At 50.9% G+C, this 25759-nt stretch overlaps 7 protein-coding genes across 7 annotated transcripts; 3 read left to right on the plus strand and 4 right to left on the minus strand.

Moving 5' to 3' along the window:
* Nucleotides 1-6537: 6537 nt before the first annotated feature.
* Nucleotides 6538-9303, minus strand: LMH87_007618 (uncharacterized protein; the record flags this gene model as incomplete). Its single annotated transcript, XM_056199531.1, has 6 exons — nucleotides 6538-6714; nucleotides 6786-6990; nucleotides 7051-7948; nucleotides 8006-8094; nucleotides 8659-8719; nucleotides 8955-9303. The coding sequence occupies 6 exons, from the start codon at nucleotides 9301-9303 to the stop codon at nucleotides 6538-6540; spliced, it is 1779 nt and encodes a 592-aa protein (XP_056057971.1).
* Nucleotides 9304-10790: 1487 nt separating this feature from the next.
* Nucleotides 10791-11091, minus strand: LMH87_007619 (uncharacterized protein; the record flags this gene model as incomplete). The annotated part of the gene is made up of 2 exons (XM_056199532.1): nucleotides 10791-10906; nucleotides 10980-11091. 2 exons carry the CDS (start codon nucleotides 11089-11091, stop codon nucleotides 10791-10793), a joined length of 228 nt encoding a protein of 75 aa, XP_056057972.1.
* Nucleotides 11092-13262: 2171 nt separating this feature from the next.
* On the plus strand, nucleotides 13263-13848 carry LMH87_007620 (uncharacterized protein; the record flags this gene model as incomplete). Its single annotated transcript, XM_056199533.1, has 3 exons — nucleotides 13263-13430; nucleotides 13486-13778; nucleotides 13845-13848. 3 exons carry the CDS (start codon nucleotides 13263-13265, stop codon nucleotides 13846-13848), a joined length of 465 nt encoding a protein of 154 aa, XP_056057973.1.
* Nucleotides 13849-13938: 90 nt separating this feature from the next.
* Nucleotides 13939-15682, minus strand: LMH87_007621 (uncharacterized protein; the record flags this gene model as incomplete). Its single annotated transcript, XM_056199534.1, has 2 exons — nucleotides 13939-14689; nucleotides 14742-15682. 2 exons carry the CDS (start codon nucleotides 15680-15682, stop codon nucleotides 13939-13941), a joined length of 1692 nt encoding a protein of 563 aa, XP_056057974.1.
* Nucleotides 15683-16133: 451 nt separating this feature from the next.
* LMH87_007622 (uncharacterized protein) lies at nucleotides 16134-18713 on the plus strand (the record flags this gene model as incomplete). The annotated part of the gene is made up of 3 exons (XM_056199535.1): nucleotides 16134-16463; nucleotides 16540-17051; nucleotides 17321-18713. The coding sequence occupies 3 exons, from the start codon at nucleotides 16134-16136 to the stop codon at nucleotides 18711-18713; spliced, it is 2235 nt and encodes a 744-aa protein (XP_056057975.1).
* Nucleotides 18714-19940: 1227 nt separating this feature from the next.
* LMH87_007623 (uncharacterized protein) lies at nucleotides 19941-21479 on the plus strand (the record flags this gene model as incomplete). Its single annotated transcript, XM_056199536.1, has 1 exon — nucleotides 19941-21479. One exon carries the CDS (start codon nucleotides 19941-19943, stop codon nucleotides 21477-21479), a length of 1539 nt encoding a protein of 512 aa, XP_056057976.1.
* Nucleotides 21480-23680: 2201 nt separating this feature from the next.
* On the minus strand, nucleotides 23681-24241 carry LMH87_007624 (uncharacterized protein; the record flags this gene model as incomplete). The annotated part of the gene is made up of 1 exon (XM_056199537.1): nucleotides 23681-24241. The coding sequence occupies one exon, from the start codon at nucleotides 24239-24241 to the stop codon at nucleotides 23681-23683; it is 561 nt and encodes a 186-aa protein (XP_056057977.1).
* Nucleotides 24242-25759: the final 1518 nt, after the last annotated feature.

The raw sequence follows: 25759 nt of genomic DNA on the forward strand, positions 1-25759 counted from the left end.
TTCCTGCAAATTGTATCAAGAAGCTCAACTGGCAGGCGGGTCAAGTACTCTTTTTGTCTAATATTTGTTAATGCCATTTTTTTTATGAGCTTGTAGAGCAAGAAAAAAGTTTAATAGAAAACAAGTAGATATGTTTATAGGTTTTGATGCATACGTAGGACCCAGCACAAAAAGTGTATTATAATAGGATGACGGTAGACAAATATAGCAGCAATTCGTAATCATTGGGGATGGGATGCTGTCCTACTCAGACATGGTTGCAAGTAACGCTTCAGGTCACCCGTGCTCCCCACGCTAGAGTCTGAGCACCAGTTTAACAGTTCACGCAGAGGATCCAGCAGGGCCAGGAGTGGAATAGTCATTCATGACTAACCAAGGGATGCTTCTTCTATTTTTAATAATAGACAATCTTGTCCGCTCATTTCAGTCTGCCCTTTTTCAGGACCATTTTGTATCTAATCCGTTTCTGGGGTGGGTCAGGCCTCATTAGACCATGAATGTGCCTCCGTAATTATTAATAGAACATATGTTTTAAAGATTGCATCGTAATATTAGTATTGAAAGATTTTACATCACCTGTTTTAGCTTGTTCCTTGCAGCTGACCTTCGCACGTCTATAGTAGCTCTGTCCCTGCTACAGGAGAATCTCGGCCACGGTCTCATCGCCAAGACAATCATCAGTCATAAAAGAAATAAACATGGAGCACCCGAACGAACTCACAGCGCTTCAGCACAGGCACAGTCCCGGACTTCACTCTTCGGGCGCGGAACGGCAGTGGCGCAGAATGCTTCTGCCTTGATGCCAACGTCATTTTGGGACTGCCGATATTACTACCACTGTCATACCCTTTTAGCTACTATCGGGCAGGCTCACATTCGTCGTTAATACCCTCCTTATGCGTCGACTTGGCTTGTCTCGGTGTCTTGGTTGTCGCATTCGTGTTTATCGACTTTTAGGCAGCAATTACAGCTTGTCCATCCCTGTTCATTGCTCATCCCGTAGCGTATGGTAAATCAGCAACACAGATTGAAGGTGGGCTGGCTCTCAATGCTCAAATACTTGTAGAGACAACTCGGACTTCCGTCGGAGTTTTCTCTTGCACATTTGAATGCCTATCAGAATTTCATAGCTCAGGTGCAATCTGACCGAATATAAATTAATGCATATATTCAACGCCCTTAAATCTTAAATCTTCACCTCAAAACGGCCCAGAAGCTTGCCATGGTCTATATCACAGTGATGTTAGTACAACTGCAAATGGGGTAAGTCAAATACACAAAGGCTGGATCAGAAACGTAAACAAAAGGCTGACCAGGTATGATCCGATGTTGTTGGAGATTGATCGACACATCGAGCCATGCTACTCGACTGCGGCCGGGTGCTGTTCCTGGATGCCCTCGAAGTTTTCCTCGTGTCTCCGGCGACGTACGCTACTCTACAGCAATCAGCCCCTGTAAGCAAAACCGGGGTGATTGGAAAGCCTGCTGTGCATATCTTTCGCAGCATTTCATTGATATGTATAGCGACCCTGACCAGCGTAGTGGTGGCAGCCGGACTGTCTTGGCTCTCGTGATGCAAGAACTACCTGTGGTTGCATCACGCCAGTGTAAGTGACCGCTGGCATCCACCAACCGAGTTGTTTCTAATGCTGAGCAGACCGACAATAATTCATGCGGTGACTGGTCTAGTCTCTGCGATGCTGAGCATATACAGAATGCAGCACGGGATGTGGTTGGGGCGTCTAAGATCATCGTCAGGGTTGCGGGAGCCTGGCTTGTGATCATGATGCTATATTTTGTTCTTTATTATATGCGCGTTTGTGGTGCCAACGCGGATGAAGAATAGTCCATAGGCTACCGTCTTTGTCACTATTTTCCTTATACGCGGCACTATTGTACTCCTAGTCAGCTGCAATATGGCAAGAACCATTACTACCGGATGTGTTCAGATGTTCGAAAATACGGAATACTCACTTGAATGATCAGGGCTTCATGGAGATCGACTGTCGAAAGTTACGAGCGTCGATTAGTTCTATATATATACAGTTATTAGAAGTACGGAATATAGTCAAAGATGAATGCTCAAGATTGTAAACTGCTGCGCAGTCATTTTTGAACTATATAAAATCATTGTTTGGCCGTATATAAAACTTACTGATGCTTCTATCGGGAAAAAAGTACCAATCAGTCCGGAGCTAAAAGGCCACTTCCGGCACTCTTCGCTGGCTAACTGATCTCTTCTTAGACCTGCTACTTTCTACAACGGAGCACTCCTCTAGAACTGAAGAATAGATGCATGGTAGCAACTGCCACGCTCGCAAAGACAAGATAAAATACCGGGCCTTTCTTCACGTTGCCATCTCCCACTCCTCGCACCTTTTCCGCAGTCCAGTAAACAAGAATAACTGTGAACGCCGATATCAGCGAGCAAACCCATGCCAAAATTCCAAACCAAAAGGCGATGAAGTGTAGACTGGCTCGTCGATACCGATGCGCCAAGACGACGAACGCACACGCGAGGACAAAAAAGCCGAAGCAAAGCCAGAGTAGCGGCTGAATAAAATTGAAGCCGTAACATTTCTCATGACCAAAGTCAAAACATGTTCTCGTCGTACCCACTGTTACTGCCCGTGGTAAGAGCTGATCAACGAGGTGCTCCGCCGCCGACGCTGCACTGTTCACGAGATCTGGCACGGACGGCAACCCGCGGCGGCTGTGATTGTCCTTAAACTGCACACTACAGTCAGCATTAAACTCTAGAATGCGAGAAGTTGAACGCTTGCCGAAAGAGTAAGTATGCCTTTCATTTTAATGCTGGCTGTCAAGCCAAAAGATGCGACCGCCAAAGAAAGGACCGTTGGCACGGCATACTGGCAGATTGTGACCCAACTTTCAGAATTCTCCATGCTTACCCTGTATTCAAGGTGGATGAGAGTTGCCTTATTCTTATAGTGAGGAGCATCGTACGAAAAATAGAATGTGGCCCATGGGTAGCCTCAAATAGGAATATGCCTGCCCAGTAAACCCCGAAATAGGCAGAGCAAACTGTATACACGTGCGACAGACTAGCTCGTGCCATAGATACGTCAGCTAAAGCTATTTTAGGGTACTATCACTGATGATAAAAGTTGATTCGTACAGAAATGACCTCGAAATGGTGTCCTCCGCCTTTTGATCATTGAGGCTCTTGGATGCTAAAAGGGTTCGGCAGAACTTGCGAAATACTGCACAAGACTCACCCCGCCTCCCTATACCGATACGTATAGCGGCTCTATCGAAACCAGTCAAGGATAACACAATCTTCTGCGAAGCGCGGGAGGGAAGCAGAAGTACAAACTCTGCGCAAGAGTCTGCTACCCTAAAACCACTAAAAGAACGAAATGACAGTCCACAACTTCCGAGACCCAGAAACGCTGTCAATCTGGGGACCTATGCGCTCAATCATCTAAAGCGGAAGGAAAGGTCACCAAAGCTACCATGCCAACGTTCACGATGAACGAGAAACGATGAAACAATGTCAATAATCGCTGTCAAATATCGATAAGGCGGCGTCTGAAAGCACAGGTATAACGGAGATCAGCATAATGAGCCTTGAGCTGCTGCCAAAAGCAGAATTTCGTCAAATACCCCAAGCGATTACCTAGAATATATAGAGCTACGGCCAGGGACTCTCCAAAGTCCTCTACCAGACCGCCATTACAGACAGTAGCGAAAGCTAAGCTTTCTCTAATAGTTCATGGATCGAGATTATTCGGAAATTGGGCTTTGTCAGCGACCTTCGAGGAACTAATAATGAAATAGATGAAAGAAGAAATTACCATGTAACTCAGTCCCGCGTTTTGGGGGTTCAGTTTACCTTCGCTGGAGCGGGATGTCGATGTCCTTTTGAGCTAGAAGGCGGTGACAAGCGTTTACTTACACACCTCAAGTTGGATATTCAAAAAAAGGATGGAGGACTCCGAGGAGAACAATCAATGAAATGGCGTATACCTGGCTTTTCAATTATTTATCGAAGAGCTAAAAGACATCAGCATCAAAGGAAACAGCGCTGGTTCTTAAAGTCGTCCGCAAGCAAACAATGCATCCTTGATCATTTCTGTTGTTGGAGAAAACTAATAAAGCTCTTTCGTCGTTGACACAACTCATTCCAAGGAGATGATACACTATGATGAAGGGCATGAAAGTAACAATGAAACTCCACAGCAGGACGACTCTCGCGGCACCTTCTTGCAGCGCGATCACATCGACAAAGCCGCCAGCAGTAAGTGTACGAGCAAATGCTTTGCCTTATTCTGACCGGCCTGCCAAATCTACAGGCTGCCAAGACCCTTCTCTTTTCTTTGGCTGCCAGACGCTCAAGCAAGGAAATGTCTGTCTGTGAGCTTTTACGATGACATCGATAGGCACATAAAGTGTCTCAGCGTCGATGAAGCCAGATGCAACATGGCCATGACCTAGATTTGATCCGGGCAGGCACCAGAAGCAACGAGATAACACGGACGACGGCCGCGACAAGGCCAGGGCTCATCCCACGAACCGGCTCGCTATCAACCCGTCTAGAAGGTCTCGGGAGTAGCGCAGCTCCTACCAGCCACTGAAAGCGCTGTGCGACATCCAAAATACCCTGCTCGCCGCCTGATTTCTCTGTCCGTGTGGCGCGCACTACCGCATCATGCCAGCCGGTGTTGATACTGCTTATAGCGGGATGTGTGGCACCAGATGAATGAGCTTTGTCGCGCTCTTTTATACACTGTTACTAGTAGTGGTTTAGGGACAGGATCTTCTTTGCCTTACGAAGACTTTTGTTTTATAATGACTTTGGTTGTTCACTGTCACAGTACCGCGCGTTCTTGCATGTGATCGTATCGCCATATCGTGCTCTTCGCTGTGGCATGGTGGAAGCGTTGCCGTTTATGCGCCTGCCAATCTGGTATCTTATCCCGGACACATCTGCCCCAGATAATTCGAAAGTTCGGTGACGTCCGCCCCCAGCACAGTGCCCAACTAACCCTCTTGGTCCACCAGGTCGTGAAGTATGCCATGCCAGTCGGCCGCGTTGGCTGTACTACGACGGCGGTTTTCACCCGTTGTTTTGGCCCCATTACGATCCGGCACCGTCGCAGCTCTGTTGTCGTTTTTTTAGAACGCCTTGGAGCCGTTGCTTCTTCGTCGACACTCGCCACTATTCCCTTGCCTGACACTGCACGTGCCGGCTTGGCGAGATTTCGGCGGCAGGATGTCGGCTTCGCCGGTCCCAGCGCAGCATCTCGGACCTTCGTGCCCGCGAGCGAATGACCACCAGGCTGGTCTCGCTCGAGCACATCCCGATAGCCACGATACGCTCGCAACTCGTAACGCGGCCCACAAGTACGACGGACGCAGTTTGCGCATGAACCTTGAAACGAATTCTGGATGGACACGCACCCGCAGAAGGGGTACACAACTTGCACACTGCTCGACGTGACGGCGGACATGAATGCTACCGACCAGCGGCTGCAGAGTCGAGGGCTCATCTTCCCGTACATCTGGACGGTGGTGGTCTTGCGGTGGTCTGCTGATACAAAAAGTCACCGATCGCCGGTTCGTACATATTCAGCCAGCCCAGTGGGGTACTGGCAGAGTTCAGCGGGTACCGGCAAAGCTCAGCGGAGTATTGCGAGGCGAGGAGACAACAGAGAGAGTCATGATGACAATACAAAAAAAGCACCGGAAAGAGAAAAAGCGGTGATTGTGATTGATACGTGGTGATATAAATCAAGAAGAGCTCTTCTCGGAATGAAACAACATGACCTTGCTTAATCACCCAATATGCCATTTCCTCTGGCAAGTTTGCTTCTTGTGAATGTTCTCATTTGGTGGAGTATTGCTAGTCGCAAAGTCGGTCCGGACAGCAAAACGATCGGGTCCGACTAGCGATACTCTTTGCTGCGTCGGTCGGGGCGGAGCGCCCGGCAAAGGGCCTCCCAAGTAGCCCATGGTTGAGTAGACTGAGGCGCAGGTACTGCCCCTGGTACAGCTCCAGAAGAAGCTATCCAGGCACTTTTGAGCGATCAGAAAAAGTCGATGCATACTCAGCGGGGCTTATAACTGCCACGCATAGCAGGTATGCATCATGGATACGAGAAAGGATTACACAATCTTTGATACAAATGGAGAGTGTTACACCATGCGACAGAAGCCAGCCGTTTCCCGAGTTGTTGACTTGAGGGGTTGTTGACTTGAGGGTTGTAGGCAGGCAATTTGGGAGAGGCATCACTAGTCAGAAAGTTGTTGCTTCTCCACCCACACACATCATCATCAATGCATCCAGCCATTTGATCCTCATCTACTCCCTCCCATGCGCGCCTACTTTTGCGGTGCTGATTATTATGCGCGTCCATTCTGCCCATGTTGAAAGCGGCGCAGCACGTGAATGGGGCACTCGAAACAAAGTAGCTCGGTCTGTTCGTCAAGCTCGTACAATAGTTTGTCTCTTCTCTCTTGTCATGGTAATTATACACTGGCCGGTAGTTTTTCTCTCATCATGGCACTTCCCGTTCATGTCAGGCAGAGGACTTCGTTCTCTTTTTTTTGAACCTTGGACACCATGCGCTCCCACCAGGGTTGCCTCTCGGCAATGGCATGGGGCAGTTCCATGTTTATCGCAGGCACTGGGACTTCGTGGAACAACCAGCTCTGAATACGTTCCAGAGTTCGATAAAGGGGCGGCACGGTCTGTTGTAGCAAGTTGATTAGCATCTAGCATTAAATGGAGCATCTTTCCTCTGATAGATGTTTAAACGTACACTGCGGACAGGGGTCTTGATAACCTGCTGAAACCAAATCTCTGCGACTTGAATATGCTCCTCCATAGTAGCTAATAGCCCGAGGAAGAAGGCCGGTAGCAACGGAGCTTGAGCCGTGAATATAGGGCCTGACGCTGGCGTAATAGAAATACACTTAGCCAAGTCGGCTATATTGTTAACCACCATATAGTGGTTTCTTGGGAGTCTAAGCAGAGGTCAGCGTGTTTTGGTGTAGAAGGCAGAGGAGAGACATAAGGTGAAATACCTGAATAGTCGGCACTGTAAATAGACTATTCCAGCTATTCTCCACGCCTCTGCTGTCACCTCGGTCATCTCTTTCGCTTCTTGAATAACGTAGTTCTCGTCCGTCTGACGAATCCATTCAATCGGTTGAGGTCTACTTTTAGCAGCCTCCCAGCTATCATACTCTCCACTCCATTGATGCAACTGTAAAAGCTGTTCGTAGAGCATCTGCGCAGTTATAGGCACAATAGGCGTTTCAGCGTCTTGTAGTATGCGAAGTGAGCAGTAGGCTACCTGGCTAAAGATGTGTAGAACGCGTTTCGAGAAACCACATCCACCGTGAATTTCGTACATATCAGCTTCAGATCCATATAAGAGAAATCCGAAACATTTAGTTTCAGCAATAGGATCAAAAGTGTCAATAGGCGGGAGAGGCATCATTAGCTGTGCTAAAATGACAGCTCTACCAACAATAACTGATTGCGATAGGCGTAGGGAAGAGACCTGGACATTCTGCTCTTTATAAAAGCGAGAGCCTGGATCTGTGAACTGTAACACATGCTCTGCCTGTGTAAATCCTACTAACCAGCGAGGGTGGTAGGGCTTTTGGAGCCTCCGTTCCGTGAGAACCACATCTTGCATAGAAAGTAATAACGCCAGCATGACCAGCTCGCTTGACTCGTTGTCGTCCAGACTGCGTGTATCCTGGAGTAGCTCGCTGAGCCGGGCTTCGGCGATAGCAAACTTTTTATTGACTTGACGCTGTAGACTGTTGCTTGGCAGATAGTCATAAATATATATACCAGCGAGGGACTGTATAGCTGCTAGAACACCGGGACTATATTGTATGCTAGCGAAGCCAGTTAACCATACATTAGTCTTAGTTAACACAGTTCGCCCAGGACACCAGTTATGTATGTCTGTAGAGCAGAGGTTAGTATATACTTAAAGTGAGGAATGGCACAAGTAGAACTTACAAAAAGCGAATAGCTGTCTGCCTATAGCATCCATCGCAATATTAAGTCCAAATTGGAACGGGAGGAGTTGCGGGGCCTCATTGGTATCACTAGGACAATATGATCGGAAGCTTCCTGTCGGCGATTGGAAGTACCCGCCGATTTGTGACGGCGCTAGGGTTGATGATGTTGAATATGGCGAGTTGCTTCCTGCCAAGAGAGTGCTTGTGGAGGCCGGTGACGCAGAACCTCGACATCGCAGCGATAGCTCAGAACAATAGTTCAAGGTCTGTGTAGCGGCGACGGTTGATAGCGAATCGCCAGTGTGATCGATACTCGGCACTTCCACAGTTGCGAATGACCGTCGGGCTTCTTCGAGGGAACAGGAGAATTTGATATATCCGTTGACTGTATCCTCGGATGGCCAAGGAAATTTTGGAAGAGGTAGATTGCGGCCAAATGAGTTACGACAATCATAAAATGGGCTGGAAGTGGCACGCTTGGAGCGGGACTTTCGCCAGCGCTTTGCCTGCTGTACAGGTCTAGATAGCGGCAAAAGACTATAGGATGGCTGTATTTGCTGTGGAGTTTGCGACTGTAGTGGAGGATGTGAATGTAACGAAGGGTGTGGCGGCGGAGGTTGCAATAGCTGTTGCCCGTCCTCGAAAGCAAACATGGCATGTTGCTGGGACGCAGGAAATGTGGCAGAAATGCCAGTTAGATTTGGCGCGGTATCTGCAGACAAGGGTGATCAGCTTCATAGTCTTCAATGCGTTTCCTCGCAGCCAGGGGAGAGACGATTGCCTGCGGAGCGAAGACGAGGCCAAGATCGACGGTGCGACGCCAGCCGTCATGTGTCTCGCATCGTGCGGTTTATGGCTTTGTGAATCGATTGCATAGACCCATTCAAAGACGCTACAACAGGCATATGCAAGGTAACAAACAGAGTGATTATTTCGGAGGGACTTACGGAAATGCATGTCCCGAGGGACCTGGGCCATGGAGCCATCAACAGGAGATATCATGTGTGCAGTCATGGGAGAGTTAATAGGCGCACTGGAGTTGAGCCCCATTCCCGCTCCCGACCCAAAGATAGACATTGGCAAAGGGCTAGTAGCGGAAGGAAATATCCAATCTGAATAGAAGGATTGCGATGCACTCCAACCCTCGGGAAACTCATGTTCGTGGCCTTCAGGAGGGGCGCCATACTGGCCAACGTTGACTTGATCAAGCCTGATGCGCTTAACTGGGCGCTGGTCGTCGTCGCCAAAGTCGCCCATACAGTCGAGCCGAAAAGGCGGGAGATTGGGAGGGCCCATAGAGATGGGCGGCAAGGCAGCAAGCGAGGTCGTCGGCGGATGCTGGGCTGGATAGACGGTCGGGGCGCGCCGCAGGTACAAGGACGGTGCGGGGTGAAGAGGATGTTGAGCGTCCGCTGCCACCAAGAATGGGCCCGTCGGGCGGCAATGCACAAGCCAGTGGTAGGAACTCGTAGGAGAGTCGTGCCTTCAGGACTAACGAGCGTGTTACGAGAGAAGACGAAAAACAGGGCTGCGAGAAGCGGTATCTTTGGACTTGGGGAGGAGTAATCCCTCTCGTCTCTTTTGTCGACGAGGAATGGTGCAACGCGGAACGAGGCATAGAAGAGAATGTGTGGAGATTGCGAAAAGGCTACAATCTAGACCAACAAGGGGCAGTTGAGAGGCATACTATTCGGGCGACAGCGTCCGGGACGACTGAAGTAGAGGACAGGGCAAAGAGCCATCTACAGCTAATCAAGGCAATGCAACCGAGAGTCTTCGGGAGCCAGATTTTTCCCGGGTGACAGAAATTGGGCCAGTTGGAGACTGGGAAAGATCACTGATCGGATGTCCCCCGTCTCATTATGCGGCCCATCAGGGTACAACCGACATTTGACGTGACAACGCGGGAGCGCGGCGCACAGCAATGTAACACACAGGAGTGTGACGATGTTGCGCACAGGCGCCCCGGGGCGCATTTTGCTGGTGCCTTAGGAGACCTCATTGGACGCCGCGCTGCACGCCCATGGGCGGCCGAAATCAGCCGGCCCGCGGGCGTGAGACGCTGTAGGAGCAGTTATGTAATTGCCCGCATGGTGAGGTACCCCGCGCCAGGTATTCTAGCTCATTCTAGCTGGCGCGCCTGGAAGATGCGCTGGCTCCCCGGCGCCACACCGGACCGCTTTCTCCACCCGATGCCTTGAACGGAATACTACTGGTAGTATATTGCGCGCCGGCACCAGAGATCTTGCTCTTTCCCGTGAGGGCTGTGCCCTTTCTATCTCAAACATGCAGTTGGCTCTCCTTGACAACTTGCGGCTACAGAGCTGCTCCACCATTGACAAGCTGCTGTACGGGAGAGAGGTGTGGGAATCAGCTGCAGGGCTGTTGCTTTTCATGGCTGGCGCACTGCCATCAACCGAAACAGCTAGAGACGCGAATCGACAAAGAAAGGAAGGAAGCAAGCAAGTGCGACTATTAAATATCTAGTAGGACAATGGACCTTGAGCCAGTTTCAGCAGCTGCCACAGCGATGCTGCGGCTGTTCCCACAGAATGGAATGGCCAGGCGCGTTTCGTTTGCTACCCCGCCATCTGCCTGCCTGCAGAGGGTCAATGGACAGAGTCCTAGCTGAATAATCCATGGATTGCTTTGCCAGGGCCTTCTCTATTCAGAGCACAAGTAGCCACTGTGACCCTTGTAGATCTGGAATTGCTCATGGGAAACCTGAAGGTTTCGTCGACAAGTGGTCTGCTCGCAACGGTGCAGCTTTCACAACCAACTCCTCAAGGGCTCTCATTGTCCGCTGTAGCCAATAAAAGATTGAGGGCTGCGAATTCATCGTGAGGGGGTTCGATTTCTATTGTGGAGAACCTCGAGTATTTTTTCGAAATGTGGCATCCTGGGAAGATAAAGACGTTTTAGTATCCTGCTCAAAAGGATTATTACGATACGCTGTCTAGATCTCTCTTTACTTATGTTAATTCGCTGTTCCAGAAAAAAGGACAGTGCACTCCAACCATGATCTAGACCTGTCACCATCGCGCCGCCCCATGGACAGCGGTTTTTAGCACAAAACTTGGGCATCGCCGCCGGGTTGGCCGTGGGCTAGCAGACGTAGAAGTAGAGTGTTGGATAGCTACTCCATCCGCGCAATTGTCGTTGACTTTCATGGGGAGGTGCTAGCCAGATGTAATCATATCATACGCGCTGCTCCCCAAGCGCACGCCCGGGGGCGAGGGAGAATGCTCGAGCGCCATAGAATCAGGCCGTCCTTTATTTGCTCAAAGCTTGGCTGAAAGATTTCAAATGTCTGACGAAAGACAACCTGCTGGCACTATTTACGCCGATGCAGACTGCAATTGGTCACTGGCGGCACTCAAAACCAAGTGCGAACCTTCAACGTTGGAGGCCACGCCCCCCCAGGGTGTGGCGGTGGCGGGGGATCTTTGTCTGAGCCACAGGGGCGAGGATGCCTCTGTCTGGTAACTAGCGGCAGCGCCATGCCTTCCATCCTTCTCAGCTTGCTTGTTACCTCCCAAGTGGGGGACAAAAAACATCGCCGGTCGCTGGAAGGCCAGGTCATTTATAGAAGGGCATTTCTAGCTCTCTACTCTGAAATAAAATATTTTGAAAATAGGAGTAGATTATTTAGGCTCTACTTAATATATTCTCTACTTCTTATAAGGTAAAGCTAAGGGCTGTCTCGAGTAGTGATGGCTGGTTATTGCTGTAGCTAGGGACTGACCGGCGATGTTTTTTGTCCCCCTAGTGCCTCCCAATCGCTATTATCTCTTATTCCTGCCTGTTTCTTTCCACCCCCTCGTCTTGTTGCCTCTCCTTGTTCCCCCCTCTCGTTTACCCCTCTCCGAGCTGGGCACTCGAACGACTGCTTCAGCAGGGCCCATGCGGGAGCGTCCCGGGAGTGTTGGCCAGAGCTGGCCTCCGTTGCGGGGTAATTATTTACTAACGTTAGTGAACCCCTCTGATCTAGCCTGGGCGCAATGTTGTAGCTGATGGAAAAGGCCACGGCTTGATTCCACGAAGAAGTAATTCCCTGGGAAAGTGGACAAACGCTGCCCATAATGGTCATCATAATGTAAGGCCGAACTTCATGACCTCCCGAAGCACGCGCGCGTCGCGAGGACAGCGCCGGACCTCAGTCATAATTATGTTGTGCCCACGGCGTATGCCAGGACCACGTCATCTTTATTATTAGCCTCAACATTCGTCCCCCTCGCCCCCCCTCCCCTTTTGCTCCCGTGCCTCATTCATCCCTCGTCCCCTGTCTCTTGCCGAGACTCACCCGTCTCGCGCTTTGTCATCTCCCGTCTCTTTGTTATTTCCGGCATCAATGGCTTAACTGGAACGTCGGGTTAGCGCCAGCAGGGCGGGCTTGGCCCATGCCACTGGACGGCAAATGGGCACTAGCCGGCCTGCATGGCCCAAAGAAAAACTCTGTCTTTACACGGAAAAAAATCTACACAAGTGATAGATAGTCCCGGGATGTACTGTCGAGAGCAGTACCGGTGTCCTAATCACACAATGCCTTCTTATTCAATTGGAAAATTTCCAGCCAATCACAGACACGAATGAAAATCCACTAAAGACACTATGTTCTGATTGGTTGGGATGCCACTTCCGCAGTGCGTACGCTTTTTGCGGTAGGATGAGCGATGATTGCATGAATATCCCATAGCAGCCTTGTCCCTATACAAGAAAAGGCAAGCAATGATTGATTAGACGGTGGGCGTGGTATCGGGCGCCGGGTGGGCGGCGCTTTGTGGCCATGCGCCTAGATCTGGCAGCGACCACAAATTAGGGCCGCCGTTAGTCAGGCATTGAAGATGCAATCACTAGTGCATTTGAGAATGCAGTGCCCGCGTCGGAATTCGTGATATTGTGGTCATTTACCTTTTCTTATTCGTGTGTTTGCTCACAATAGTTTGAAATTGTGCTACACAATCGCACGCAATGTAGGCAAAGCCCAATACGCTCCACTAGGAACTCTAAATACCAAGTGGTCATAGATAACCCGACCATCGCTGTGAGCTGATGACCTGACCACGACCAGAGGTGTGTTTAGCCGGGGTCACCTCTACTGGTAGAGCCTGGCATGAACCGAGGATTCTCCGGCGTCAAGTGGAGTACGCCTGGCCCAACCGCGGCCCGAAGACACCCAAGATACCTAACCTTTTCAACCACAGCTCGTGGTAACTGTGCGGAATGGGCGCTTCAGCCATCGGTTCCTCATTCCAATGGCTAGATACACAACCATCAGGCTACCAAACGACGCCCCAAGTCTGGACCTGGATGGCCCGGTGCAGTCTGAGGGAGATGCGGCATTAAATCCTGAGGTACTTCGGCAAGAGCGGGAACGACACGTGATCGACTATCTCCTTAAAACGTTTGAAACTGAAGTTCTGGTATGAGGCCTGGCAAATTACAGCAAACAATTTTTTTTTACCGACCAGTGTCTAGGGTACGATGAAAAAAAAGGAGGGCGAGCGTCTTCACATCAGCGCCAAGACGCTCTCGCTCAAGCGTGGCCCGGAGGCGCAAGTGATACAGACCCCAGCAGGGCGAAGCATTGCTGTGCCACTGTCTAATAAGATGGCTGGCAAATATATCGCTCTGATAAACAGAAAAGAGCCCGGACGCTCAGGACTCGAATGTGATGTAGCCACGAATTATTCTTGCGCTCGAGGCACCGCATTGGTGCTGGACGAAGGCATGACACTCGCTATACCAGCAGAAGGAGATGACTACCCTGAGTGCGTTGATCTGCTCTTCGCGAATCTGAGTTACAAAACGGAAGATGACACGACGGTTGATACTAGCTGATGAGGACCGCCATCGATTCCTTACACTGGTGGTCAAAATAAACCCATTGGTCACTAGAGCAGGAGCTGAATCAATAGGCACACATTTCGACTAGTCGTGAAACCAATTATACCAGCCATGGTCCAAGTCAAAGTCCAAGGTCATTGGATCGCCCGTCAGGGCCTGATCCACGGCCCTATTAGAAACTGTACCCCATCGCCCTTCAGCGCTCTCTTGTTCACCCCCTCGGAACGCTATGACGGGCGAATCCCAGAAGCATATCGCAACGTCTGTGCCGCCTGGAAGGGCCAAGCCATCACAGGCCTGTTGACCACAGTTTTGAGCGACACTCAAATGTGTATCTTGTTGTGCGGCTAGGCATTGCGCGGCGTCTATGCTGATACCGCTCATTTGTGGCGGCTGCATGCCACTCGCATTGCCAAGGGCTGCCGCGATTGAATTGTTACGAACTGGATCATATTGACCGCTCCAATTCAAGCGCGGCACAGGCTCGACTTCAGTCATGGATGCAGTCGCGGCGGTGGGCCTGCAGACTGAGGTTGCACCGACATCTGGAGACGAGATCGGATGTGCTGCTGTTGTGTTTTGCGAGATCCTCGGTCTGGCCTCCGAAGCTAGGGGCTGACTGGACTGACGTTTTCGTTTCTTCTGTCGCTGATAGTGTTCACCCGTCTTTATCATCCTTGCTTCGTCAAGAAACATGTTCTCGTTGAATTGAAGCAGTTTTCTGGCAAGCCCGTTGCATATTGGCGTCTGAGTCCAGGTGTGAATGTCACGGTTACGTAGCTCCGCCACCATATCCACCATGCCCGATTCGTTGATGCTCGTTTTGTGGTCCCAGCTACATACTTGTTGGCTTCAGAGGCACGACTGTCGCAGATTGGACGACGCACCTGTCGGTAGCCTCCGCCAAAAACATTGCAGAGTAGCATTCTGTGTTGTTCTGGGCGGGGGTTGCCTCGCCCAAGAGCTTGCAGAATTTATGTCTCCGCCCGCCTGCCAGTATGATTTGCCGGCACTTCTCGATCTCGTCTTCCTCGGTAGACCACTGGATGGTTTTCAGCCAGCGCCGTATATTTGGCTTTACAATTTTCGACACCTCCCCGGTGGACGTCATCTTTCGATAGTCGAGAAACGCGGAAATGGTGCCGATTCTCCAGCGAACCTGGCACTGGGCAACGTTGCCCCTCAACTTCAGCAGTGACGAGTAGAAGCCCTTGGCCTTGTCCGTCGATGAGCTGAGCTCGCTGTACCTGTTCACATGGCCTGCCTGGGGATGCCAGAACTCGCGAGGGTCGTTGGTCCAGCGGTCAAACTGGCTCAGCACATCGTCATGGATGGAGAGGCTCACATCGAGCGCTTTGCCAAGATTCCGCTCCGACTTTGGCGTCTCGACGATAGTCCTGAGCACGCGCGACACTGCCCTTAAGAATTCCAGGTTCACGGCGCGCAGAGAAGTGTTGGGAGGATACCCTTCCAGGCCCGCGAGCACCTGGCCAACATTCTCCAGCTTCACGTCAAAGGGTTGCTTTATCATGTCGAAGCGTTGCCAAAGAACTAGCAGAGACGGAAAATGTCCAAGGGACGCTTTGGGAGAGTGAAGGAGCAGACCGTGAACTATTACATCCGCAAGCGCGTGTGGCAGCTGATCCGTGGCAGCCTGTTTGGCTGCAGACAACCCCTGTTCCGCACTAGTCCGTAAACATGCTGGAAGGCGACCGCGGTCGCCTTCCCGGATGAATGTGGAATAACTCGAACGGCGGGCAAAAGTGGTTCTCAGATTCAATTGAGTAAGGGTTGACGCTACAACACAAGAGATGAGAGTGGACTGCATATTGGATCCTACTGTGACTACGCGCAGCACTAGATTTCACATGCTCTTCTCTCATTACGCAGACTAGTGCTACACACCAGTTCGGGTTGAGTTTTGGCTGGATTGGATGGGCAAGGTTGTGATTTCAACAACCACGTATCTTGTTGCTTTTTCCCGCGCATCTGAGGCTTTGTGGACGACTTCGCCACCCTAAATCCTACGTGCGCCCGGCGTCTTATTCTCGGTAGGGGGCACTTAATGCTGCGCGTCATAAAAGCTAGCGCTGCTGATTTTCAGTATATCCGTCGCCTAGTCCAGATGCTGTGGCCTGCCTCAGATCGCTCCACAGCAGCCCCATTATATAAGCAGCCGCTTTCACTGTCTGATTCCCAATTTGTTTGCGGACCTCAGCGAGGCAATCCTGAACATAGCTTCTCGTAACTTCCTGCTTCGACTTCAAAAAGCCAGTCCAATGTCCAGCCACGCAAGAGAGGAGTCGCATTCGGCCAAAATATGCCGTGGCGACGCCCCGCGCAAACCCAAGGCTAGACTCGATCGCGCACTCATGCACAAAGAATTCCTCAATCATGAGCTGAAGGATGACAACAGCCGTTCAAGTTGCCCGCTCGAGGCACTTGAGCTTCCACGTCTGCGGCGATGCGCATTCGATGTGAGCACCCTCCACATTATCGGACCCGTCAACCCCATCCAGACGCGTTTTGAAGAAAGGGTTGATGGTGGCCTCGACGGATACAACTGGCAAATTCGATTCGGAGAACGCGGCCCCTTTGTTTTGAAAGTCGTAAGACTCCCTTCTTAAGCTACACGCCTATGCACGCTGCCGCTAACGTGCTCTGCCTCTGTCCGTTCGGCTTTAGTTCTGGGATCAAGAGCCGCCTACACCACCGCTATACTATGCACTGCAACGAGAATGCCAAGCTGCAGCCGTCTTGCAGCTGATGCAGGAAGCCCTGGCGCAAGACGATCCCTCTCTTGACCCCGTCCTTGTTTACCCTGAACCCTGCGACTGGAGGGAGGGCTATGAGAACATGCTTGCATTCAGTGATGAATGGCGACGCAAGGGCTCACCGTGCTCTGCCTCTACCCCAATGACAGAGATAACGAGTATGCCCCGCATAAGAAAGTGCTATGGCTGGATAAAAATTGCGGGAGATATTCTGTACCAGCTGCCGCCCCTCTGGCAGCCACCACATCTCAAGATTGAAAAGATACCGAGACAGATAGAACGCAATAAGGAGTATACAGCTCTTGTCTACGAATATGTGGAGGAAGGGGAAAACAACGCGGAAGTCATACAGGAGTCGTTGAACTTTTTTCGGGACGCCGGTTTCTCTCACACTCGGATTTCGTTGGCACGCAACTGGAAAAAGTCCGTCTTAATCGATATGTCGGATATTATTTATCCTGGTGGGTTCGGTTGGAAGCAATGGAGTTTAACGGCTGAAAAGGTTCTACGTGCTATCTGAAGCAAAATGATGTACGCCAGAGTGAAAAAAAAACCAGCTCATGTCTTCATATCGGCATAACCTTATAAATACAAGACCTTTCTCATCACAAGAAGCCAGGTGTTAAACAGCCCGTCAAAAAATCTCTTTGCAAAGAATCCCTGATTCTTCGAGCGACAATTCTAAAGCATAGACGTGTCTACCTAAGTGTCAACTTCATTCCCGGTCTCGATATCCCATCCATCAAGATGCCTACCATTCTTGAGGCACTCGCAGAAAAGTCTGTAGCAAAGGACTTCAACTGCATCCTTGGCGTCGCTGGGTCAAACACGGCCTGCGATACCACTATTAGTATCGAACAGTGGCATTCTTGGGAGGACTTTACTTACAACAACATCAAACAGATTTTTAAGAAGGATCTGGGTCGACGGTACAAGGGCGAGAACGAGCCGTCACCGCTACCGATGGACTTAGATGTTTTCAAAGAAGATGCGACGCAAGACGCACTAGGGCGATTCCCGGTTCCCATTGTCAACTATGCTCTTGACTCCAGTGGCGGTTCGGAGCATTTCGGCCGTGGAAGCAGGTGTGAAACGAACGACATGTATGTACCTGACTGGTCGGTATTGTCAAAGCCTCATGCCATAGAAGCTGGGATGATGCTGAACATGCTTCCCGGAGACACGAAAATCAGCTCGAAATGGCGGTCTAGCATGCTCGAGGACAACGACGGCAAATTTGACGAGTGGAAGAAGGTTCTCGACCAAGTTGTTACCTACATGGCATGGTGGTCTGCTCGGTACGGCTTCATCGTTACCGACACCGAAGTCGTTGCGCTGCGAATCCATCGCCAGCATGTGCCCGATGGCCTAGCCGTCCATCGACCGCGTCGCAGCCGCCGGTCGGACGCCACCATTACGCTGAGCAGCGACCCCGTCAGCATTGCTTCGAGCGAAGGGTTCCAGGACACCGACCCGCTGCTTTGGGATTTCGGGGTCGAGTACAAAGCAATTCCGTGGTCCGCACATGGGTCGGGGAAGCTCACAGGGAAGCTCGCCTTGTGGGCTCTAGCAAGAATGGCATCGTGCGGCGACCGCAGCATTGAGTACTCCTACCCAGGTTTAGACACCTGGCGCACGCAGGATACAGGCCGCGGCATCGTTCACAACACATCAGGTGCGAAACTCGACAATCCGACGAAACATACCGAAATTCAGCAACGCGATCACTTCGTTCATGCCGCTCCAGGCGCGGGGAGCAATACCAAGGATCTTTCCAGCGACGATGAAGACGCAAGCCGTTCTGAGGCTTACGAGAGCGAAGCTGTCGAGGAGCCGGAACTGCCGCAGTTCAGCAGGCCGGCCTCTGCTGGGCTGGAGCACACCGCTGCGGTGCCGGATGCTCAACCTGCCGAGGATCGTAATGCATGGATACTGGTTAAGGTGGAAAGAAGAGGAAGGGAGTACTATTACAAAGATTACAAAGAACATCGCAAGTCATCGTCCAAGAGTGACTGGGAGGCGGTGGATGGGGGCTATGTCCTTCGTGGAAAAAGACATGTTTACTTTACGAAGAAGCTGCCATAGTTCGACCTGCCCAGCTTGAAGGCGGCAGAGGAAGTTTTTCCTTCTTTCTCTTTTTTTTCCACTGTCTATTTCTTGTTCTTGTATTCTCTACTTCCTTGTTTCTCTCTCTGGCTTCGTGCGGATGTCTAGCCTCGTGTCCGAAATTTCAGTTACAGTAGCGTTGCAGCTCAGTAAATCATTACGTGCGACGCAAAATGACGCCCCTCATATTGATGTAGCCGCACCGAAAAGACATTGGATTATCTCTAACAGTTCAAGTAACTAATTTTTACCAATAAAATGCAACATCAACCACGCTCTCTCTCGATCCTGCAGCTGGTGTGCTTGTGGCCCGGGGCGTGCGCACGCTATAGGGTAATGAGGCAGGCCCGGTGACAGTGGTCTACGCTCTCGACTTTGGAGGTACAGGTATCACACTATGCGCCCATGCGATGGAGCTGATGCTTTTCATTCGTCAGCAGACGCCTTCTCTGGCTTGTAGCGTAAATCATAAAAGCCAAAATACTAGCTGATGATGTCTATTTTTAGCGCCTCTGTTCGCCCAAAATTTTGCCAGCAATTGGACCTGGAAGCGGATTTTTGAACTAAATCGTAACTAATATGAAAAGCCGCGCAATTGCTGTTTCTGTTGCAGCCTGCCCAACCTCTGGTGGCAGTGACTGTCGGAGGGCCTTGACGGAGCCCTCTCATTGGCCAGAACCACAAATTGACCCACTTTTGTAGGATGGCCACCACAGAGCTCTGGGTGGCCACAAACGAGTTATGTACCATAGACCTTCACCACCACGAATAAGAACGGAATACTGTTTCTCCCCCATCGCGATACTATTACCCTGTGACCGACACGTACACGTATTTTGGCCATGTCCGAAAGCGCCCCCCTCGCCTTGTTTGGGATACACTTCCTGTGCGGCCTTTAGCAGGCCCCGCTGACAACTTTTTTCCGTGCATCTTTCCGTGCGAGGAGAGGCTTCTCCAGCCAGCACCCATTGTCTGTCCATTAGGCAAAGGGTTAAACCTTGCTTGTGCCACAAAACTCTACCTACCTCGTCTGGCAGCTAGCTACGCGCCACATGCTCCGTCAATATGTCATCGTCTCTCTACAAATGCCGCTCGTTCCCCAAACTGCGCGGCATGAATTCACACCGACACCAAAAACATAGGTCCATGGACTCTTTGTATCTACGCAACAGCCACAGCCGACGCTCTTCGTTGGAATTCTCCTAGATGGACAATCTCAGCCCGCCGAGTGCTCAAGAGCAGGATCTCTATTATGACGGTTTGCCGTCCCACCCGCGTCTTGTCGCTCGCTCGTCGATAGAGCCCTGGCAGTCGATACACGGCCCTGATAGACATCCCGTTACTAACCTCCGCCGGCGCAAGGCTTTTCTTCCCCCATCTCGCCATGATGTCATGCGTCTTTGGAATGTCAAGGATGCGCCTCTGCGGCGCGATATCAAACATCAGTTGCAGCATCTATCGTGGAACGCCATTGAGTTATTTCGGGTCGGCTTCGAAGATGAGCAAGATCCTCATGGATGGAAACTGACCCTTATGGTGTCTGTCATGCCAGAATCCGCTACTACATGGAGCGTAGCAGCTCAGGCTGCCGTTGCATGCAAAGCCGTGCTGGAATCGTACAACATATTCGACATTCACTGCGAGATTCGAGAATCATCAATCCTGCTTCTAGCCTCTGAACCAGCCGACAATCTCAAGGTTCGTGGGATTGATCATCTTCCTTCGCAAGATCCCAGGTCGCTAGATGGCCATCGAAGCCCGTATCTGGGAACAAGCATTGCCAGTCTCAGCAACCCTGCTATCGGGGCTACAAAGGGCTTGTATCTTCGCATCTCTGAACATGGCCAAGAACATCAAGCCACGGTGGCTCTGACCTGTCGCCACCTGCTTGAGACTACGCTATCAACCAACGTGGAGATACGAGGCGGACCGGACGTGATACAGCCATGTCAAAGGACGCTTGAGGCATACATTGCTAATCAGCAAGACCAAATCAACTACATTGACTCATTAAACAGCAAGCAACGCGCGAGTGCCGACTACCAGAAAATGAAGTACGATGCTGAGAGTAGGCTTCGGGCTGCCAGTCTTTTGAAATACCCCGAATCGCGCAAGATTGGTCGTGTGCATTACGCACCGCCTATTGCTCTACGCCAGAGTTCCCACCACGACAGTTGGCTCGCAGATTGGCTACTTGTGCAGCTGGATCCTGCGCATCAAGAGGACGCCTTGTCTGACTTGACCAATGACATCGTCTTGGAAAACCATTCCGGCCAAAAAAGACTCCAGCGTGTTCTTGCGCAGATGAAGGTGCAACCTGAGGCACCTCGGTTCTTTGACAACAAGCTCTACAAGCTGCAACTAGCTGGTACCGTCACAGAGCGGGAACTGCGCAACCCGCCTCACAGTGAGCTCAACGATGACGCTGTTCTGTTCGTGGGCAAAGTTGGCGCCAGGTCGGGACTGACCTTTGGGCTTGGTTCGACCATGGCCTCGGTCGTGAGGTATCCTCTGAAGGGTATGACCCTTGAGTCGCTGGAATGGCCAGTTCATCATGTAAAAGGAGATCCGAACTTTTCAGCTCCTGGAGACTCTGGATCGATTGTGTGGACTGTCGATGGGCGCATTGTTGGAATGGTAACGGGAGGGTGTGGTGTCCGTAGCATGGACATAACGTATGTCACTCCCATCGAAAGACTGCTCGCGGATGTCCGGTCTCGAGGGTTCAATGTAGAGATTATCTAGGACGGGACTATCATAACAAACCTTTTCACGGAAGATCTGTGCAAAAGATGAAGTTATTTAACCACTCTTACGACCCCTAGGTGCCACAGTATTTCTTGGAGCAACGGTCTGTTCTTTTTCCTTAATCTTCGAGAGAAACTTCGATACATTAGAACCTCAAACCAGCATCATGCACCACTACTATCTTCCGGTCGCTTTACGTCGGATGGGGGGGGGGGGGGGGGGGGGGGCGGGGGGCTCCGATTTGACCACTGGAAAGTGGCCTTGCCCAGCTCGCGTCGCAAGACTGTATGTAACCTAGCTAGTTCCCATAGAACTACTTGGTCTACAGGTGATGACATATTCCAGCGATTCGGTGATATGAGACTGCCTTCGAACACTATCATTGGTTTCACCTGAGGCTGTCTCGTTGCTTTCTCACATTGCTCCCGTCGTCAATGCAGGATCACGTTCCTATCAAGAATTGAATAGCTTGTAACAGCTCCCGACGAGTCTCCGGAGGAAGCTCATGTGGCTTTTTATTCTCTGCCAGTTCCAGCTGTGCTCCAGTTCGAAGAATTGATACAATAATCATGTTTGCCTTGCTTGTACGTGTGAAAACAAAAATCATCTTCTTGTCAGTTCCTGACCCGGACGCTGGCGTCCAGCTTCTCCATCAGTTGCTAGCTGTGAAATGCTTGGTCGGGCCCAGCTTCCTAACTCTACGTCTTGCGCCTCATTGTTTCCACCATCTTACTTCATCTTGACTTGGTCCCGACAGTAGCTGGCTGACTAGGTAAACCGCACCAAGACGTAAACTAAGTCTCTTCACTACGACTGAGTATTGTTTGCTTTTACTCATCTGAGATTAAATTTAAGCCTTAGTAGTTTCACATTTCGAGAAACGTATATGACCTGGTAGATTAGGGAATGTCGCTGCAATAACGTATAGGCAAAGCGGTGCCGGGGCGTATATTGACACGCTGTTGTGTGATTCTTCCGGGTTCTTGGTTTACCGGAGGCTTCATAAGGTTTATTTTTTATCAAGTTCAGCCCGCTTTAGTTCGATGAGCATGTCGAGATTCGAGGATACTAGACACACCTTCTGTATGGCTTGCTGACCCTCTAGTTTCCAGGAGTACTTCAGCGGCGGCTTAATACACACCAAGAGTGTTCCTTCATTCCTTTGCTACTATCAATCTCAAACACACCCACTCCTTTCTTGCTTGCATGCTTGGTTTCCTCTATGCGTCGCGTCAATGCATGCATAGCACTGACCAGATAGAGGCTGTTTCTTTGTTGAAAGCCGTGTCGTCAAATATCAGACGATACCTTTTTAGTCACTGAGCTCACTCACTGTTAAGACATAACAGTGTCACTGACGAGTCTCATGGGGTACTTCAGCTATCGAGCAGTATCGCATGATTTATATTTGCTGCTGACCATGTGTGATTGTCCCTGCATACGAACTATGTAGGCCGTTCTAGGCGGCGTTGCTTACAGACAACAAACCGAGAGAGCCCGTTCTCCGCTCTCTAACGATCGTGTGAAGGTCACTGTGAATAGAAACGACCAGAAGCTTCGGCGTGAACCCCTATCCTACAGCACTACATACACAGAGGCGTCAAGGACTCGAAACCCGAAAGGCCTTGTGCCACAATTATGCTTCCTTAGCCTCGATGGTCAGAGGCAAGATACTCCTATCAAGCTCCGACACATGCGATGAGAATTTGAGTCTCTGATCACTGCATCTAGGTAAATAAGCGTTCTCCTTAAGCGGAAGGGAGAGCCCCCTCACAATGTGAGCACAGGGCTAGGCATATGAAACCGGAAAGGTTTCTCAGTCTGGCTATTCAGTTAAAGATGCCGGCAAATGAAATATAAAAGAGTGAATGCGCTATCCACTGTACTCTCCTTAAAACAAATGGTAAGCGGGAGACTCCAACAGCGGCAAGCGCGTCAAACTGCGTACCTATCCACCTCCTGCACCACGTCTCCCGCGTCGACAAAGCGTTACCAACCGAGGTAGGTCTTGTTCGACCGGGAATCGTTGCGAAACTCAAATTGGACTGCCTACTAACGCCGGCGACTCGCCTCTCGCAGGGTAGGCATCATGTACCACTCTGCAAAAACTTCGCAACAAGACCGAACAGGGTCATATTAACACAACAGATATATCACTAAAGGACAAATTGGCCCAAACCATCAGCCAGCGTGTACAATTATTGAGCCATCACTTGCGACATTGGCCGAGTTTGTTTCCCCTTTGTTGTCAATTCCCGGAAATCAGAACTCATCGTTAAGTTGGTGAAGCCACGTGTCGTTCGTCGTTCGTCTGCCAGCTTCACGCGTTTACCACTGTGCTTGCTTCCTCCTTGCAGCTCTTTCTTTCTCTTCCCGCTCCTATCAGGTATAGCAACATCAGAAGCCGAGCCATTGACTGGATATCTTGCATCATCCTCGCCGCGCACATGATTCTGCACCGCGGTGTCCCTGGCGCGCGGCGAAGCGACGCCCTGATTGTCCTCGGCGCCCTCAACGACCTGAGAAGCGACAAGGGCCGGCGAAGCGCCGCTCGAGGCGCCCTCGGCGACTTCGCCGCCCTCGGCGCCTTCAACCAACTGAGAAGTGCCGCTCGAGGTGCTCTGATCGTCTTCGGCGCCCTCAACGACCTGAGAAGCGACAAAGGCCGGCGAAGTGTCGCTCGAGGCGCCCTCGGCGACTTCGCCGCTTGAGGCGCCTTCGCCGCTTGAGGCACCCTCATCGTCTGGGGGCACCCTCATCGTCCCTCGCCGCTTTCGCTGCTCTCGGCGCTCTCATCGTCCCTCGCTGCCATCGACGACCTGAGAAGTGACAACAGATTGAGAAGTGACAACAGATTGAGAAGTGTCGTCCTTCGCGGCCGGGGTGTCAGGTTGGGGAATTGTCTGGAGAGCAAACCTGGTTCGGTAACGCACAAGCCTGAAAGGCACCTTCATTGATCCTTCGCCGCCAATTTTGTAGGCGGCTTGACAGCCTCTCCATCCATGTCGAGCACCACTTCGACGACCACGGTCGCAGATTTGTGCGGATCACGTTGAAGTCTCGCCCAGACCCGTTTGTTCCTCCATTCCAGTGCAGCCTTAATTGTTTTAGCATCCATCGTAGTCCCATCTTTTTCGTGGTATTAATTCCCGTTCTTCATCTGCTGGAGTGTTCGACCAGGCAACACCGTGAACAGCTCAAATTCAAGTTCGCTAGACTCATCAAGAAGGAAGTCTTCCCATGCGAGCTCTTTGAGGTCACGGCTAGCCCTCTTGACCGGCAGGAGGGTAGCTCCGCTGCTAAACCCTTTCGCATGCCTCTGTACATCAGCGTGGAAGCTGATAGCCAACTCTGCTGTTTTGAGATCATCCCAGGCGCGACGGTCGCTGCTATTGTAATATATAGCCGCACCTAGGCACACGCCGGCACTATATGCTGTTAGTTTGTGTTTCTAGGGACCAAATTTTCAACTTGCCTCTCTAGCAACATCGGAAGACGACGTGTTTCAGGAGTGTAAGAACGACCAACTTTGGGATAAACTCTTCTGAGTTAACCCAAGGTTGTCTCAAACAGAAGATTTGCTATCATCCTGTTTTGGATCACACCACCAGAGAAAATGACAGTCGGCGGTTCCTCCGGCGACTGCCGCCTAGCCTCCTTCAATTTTTTCTCCATGGCAGGAGCAAAAGATCAATAAGCGTCCTGCATTAATTGACGGAACTTATCAACAGTTATTTTCAAGGACGGCGTCTTGAAGTCGCGTATGCTCCCTGGTCCGGTGAAACTCTCAAAACGTTGCTTCGCAAAACAGGCGAGATTTTCGTACTCCGCTTCGCGGACCGCGAGACGACACAGTTCTATCAATAGTGCCACAACCAGAGGGTCCCGCAAGTAGCACTGGGGGACGGCGCAACCCAAACCACGATGCCATCCCTCGGCTCAGCGACAGTTATGCCCTGCATTTGTGTTAGCAAGAGCAATCGTGTCGCACGGTTAAACGTACTGATGAGCTGCCGCCAACATCGCAAAGCACAAACTGCCGAGTTAGCGTCCAACTGGTTTCATCGATCTTAGAACTGATCCTTACTTTCCTTCTGGATATTTACTACATCCGTGTTGTTTGCATGTATATCCGGGTTCCACCGGTAAAAGACGTGTTGCGGTGGTTAGGGCCTCGTATTGCCAGCCTTGGCAACTCAGATAACAAGGAGCGATTAGTTTCCACCCTTGCTCGCGAATTATAACTGGTTGCGAATCTCCGGCATCTTAAATCTGCA

This window comes from Akanthomyces muscarius (genome assembly GCF_028009165.1).
Source record: "Akanthomyces muscarius strain Ve6 chromosome Unknown contig_11, whole genome shotgun sequence".
NCBI classification, from domain to species: Eukaryota; Fungi; Ascomycota; class Sordariomycetes; order Hypocreales; family Cordycipitaceae; genus Akanthomyces; species Akanthomyces muscarius.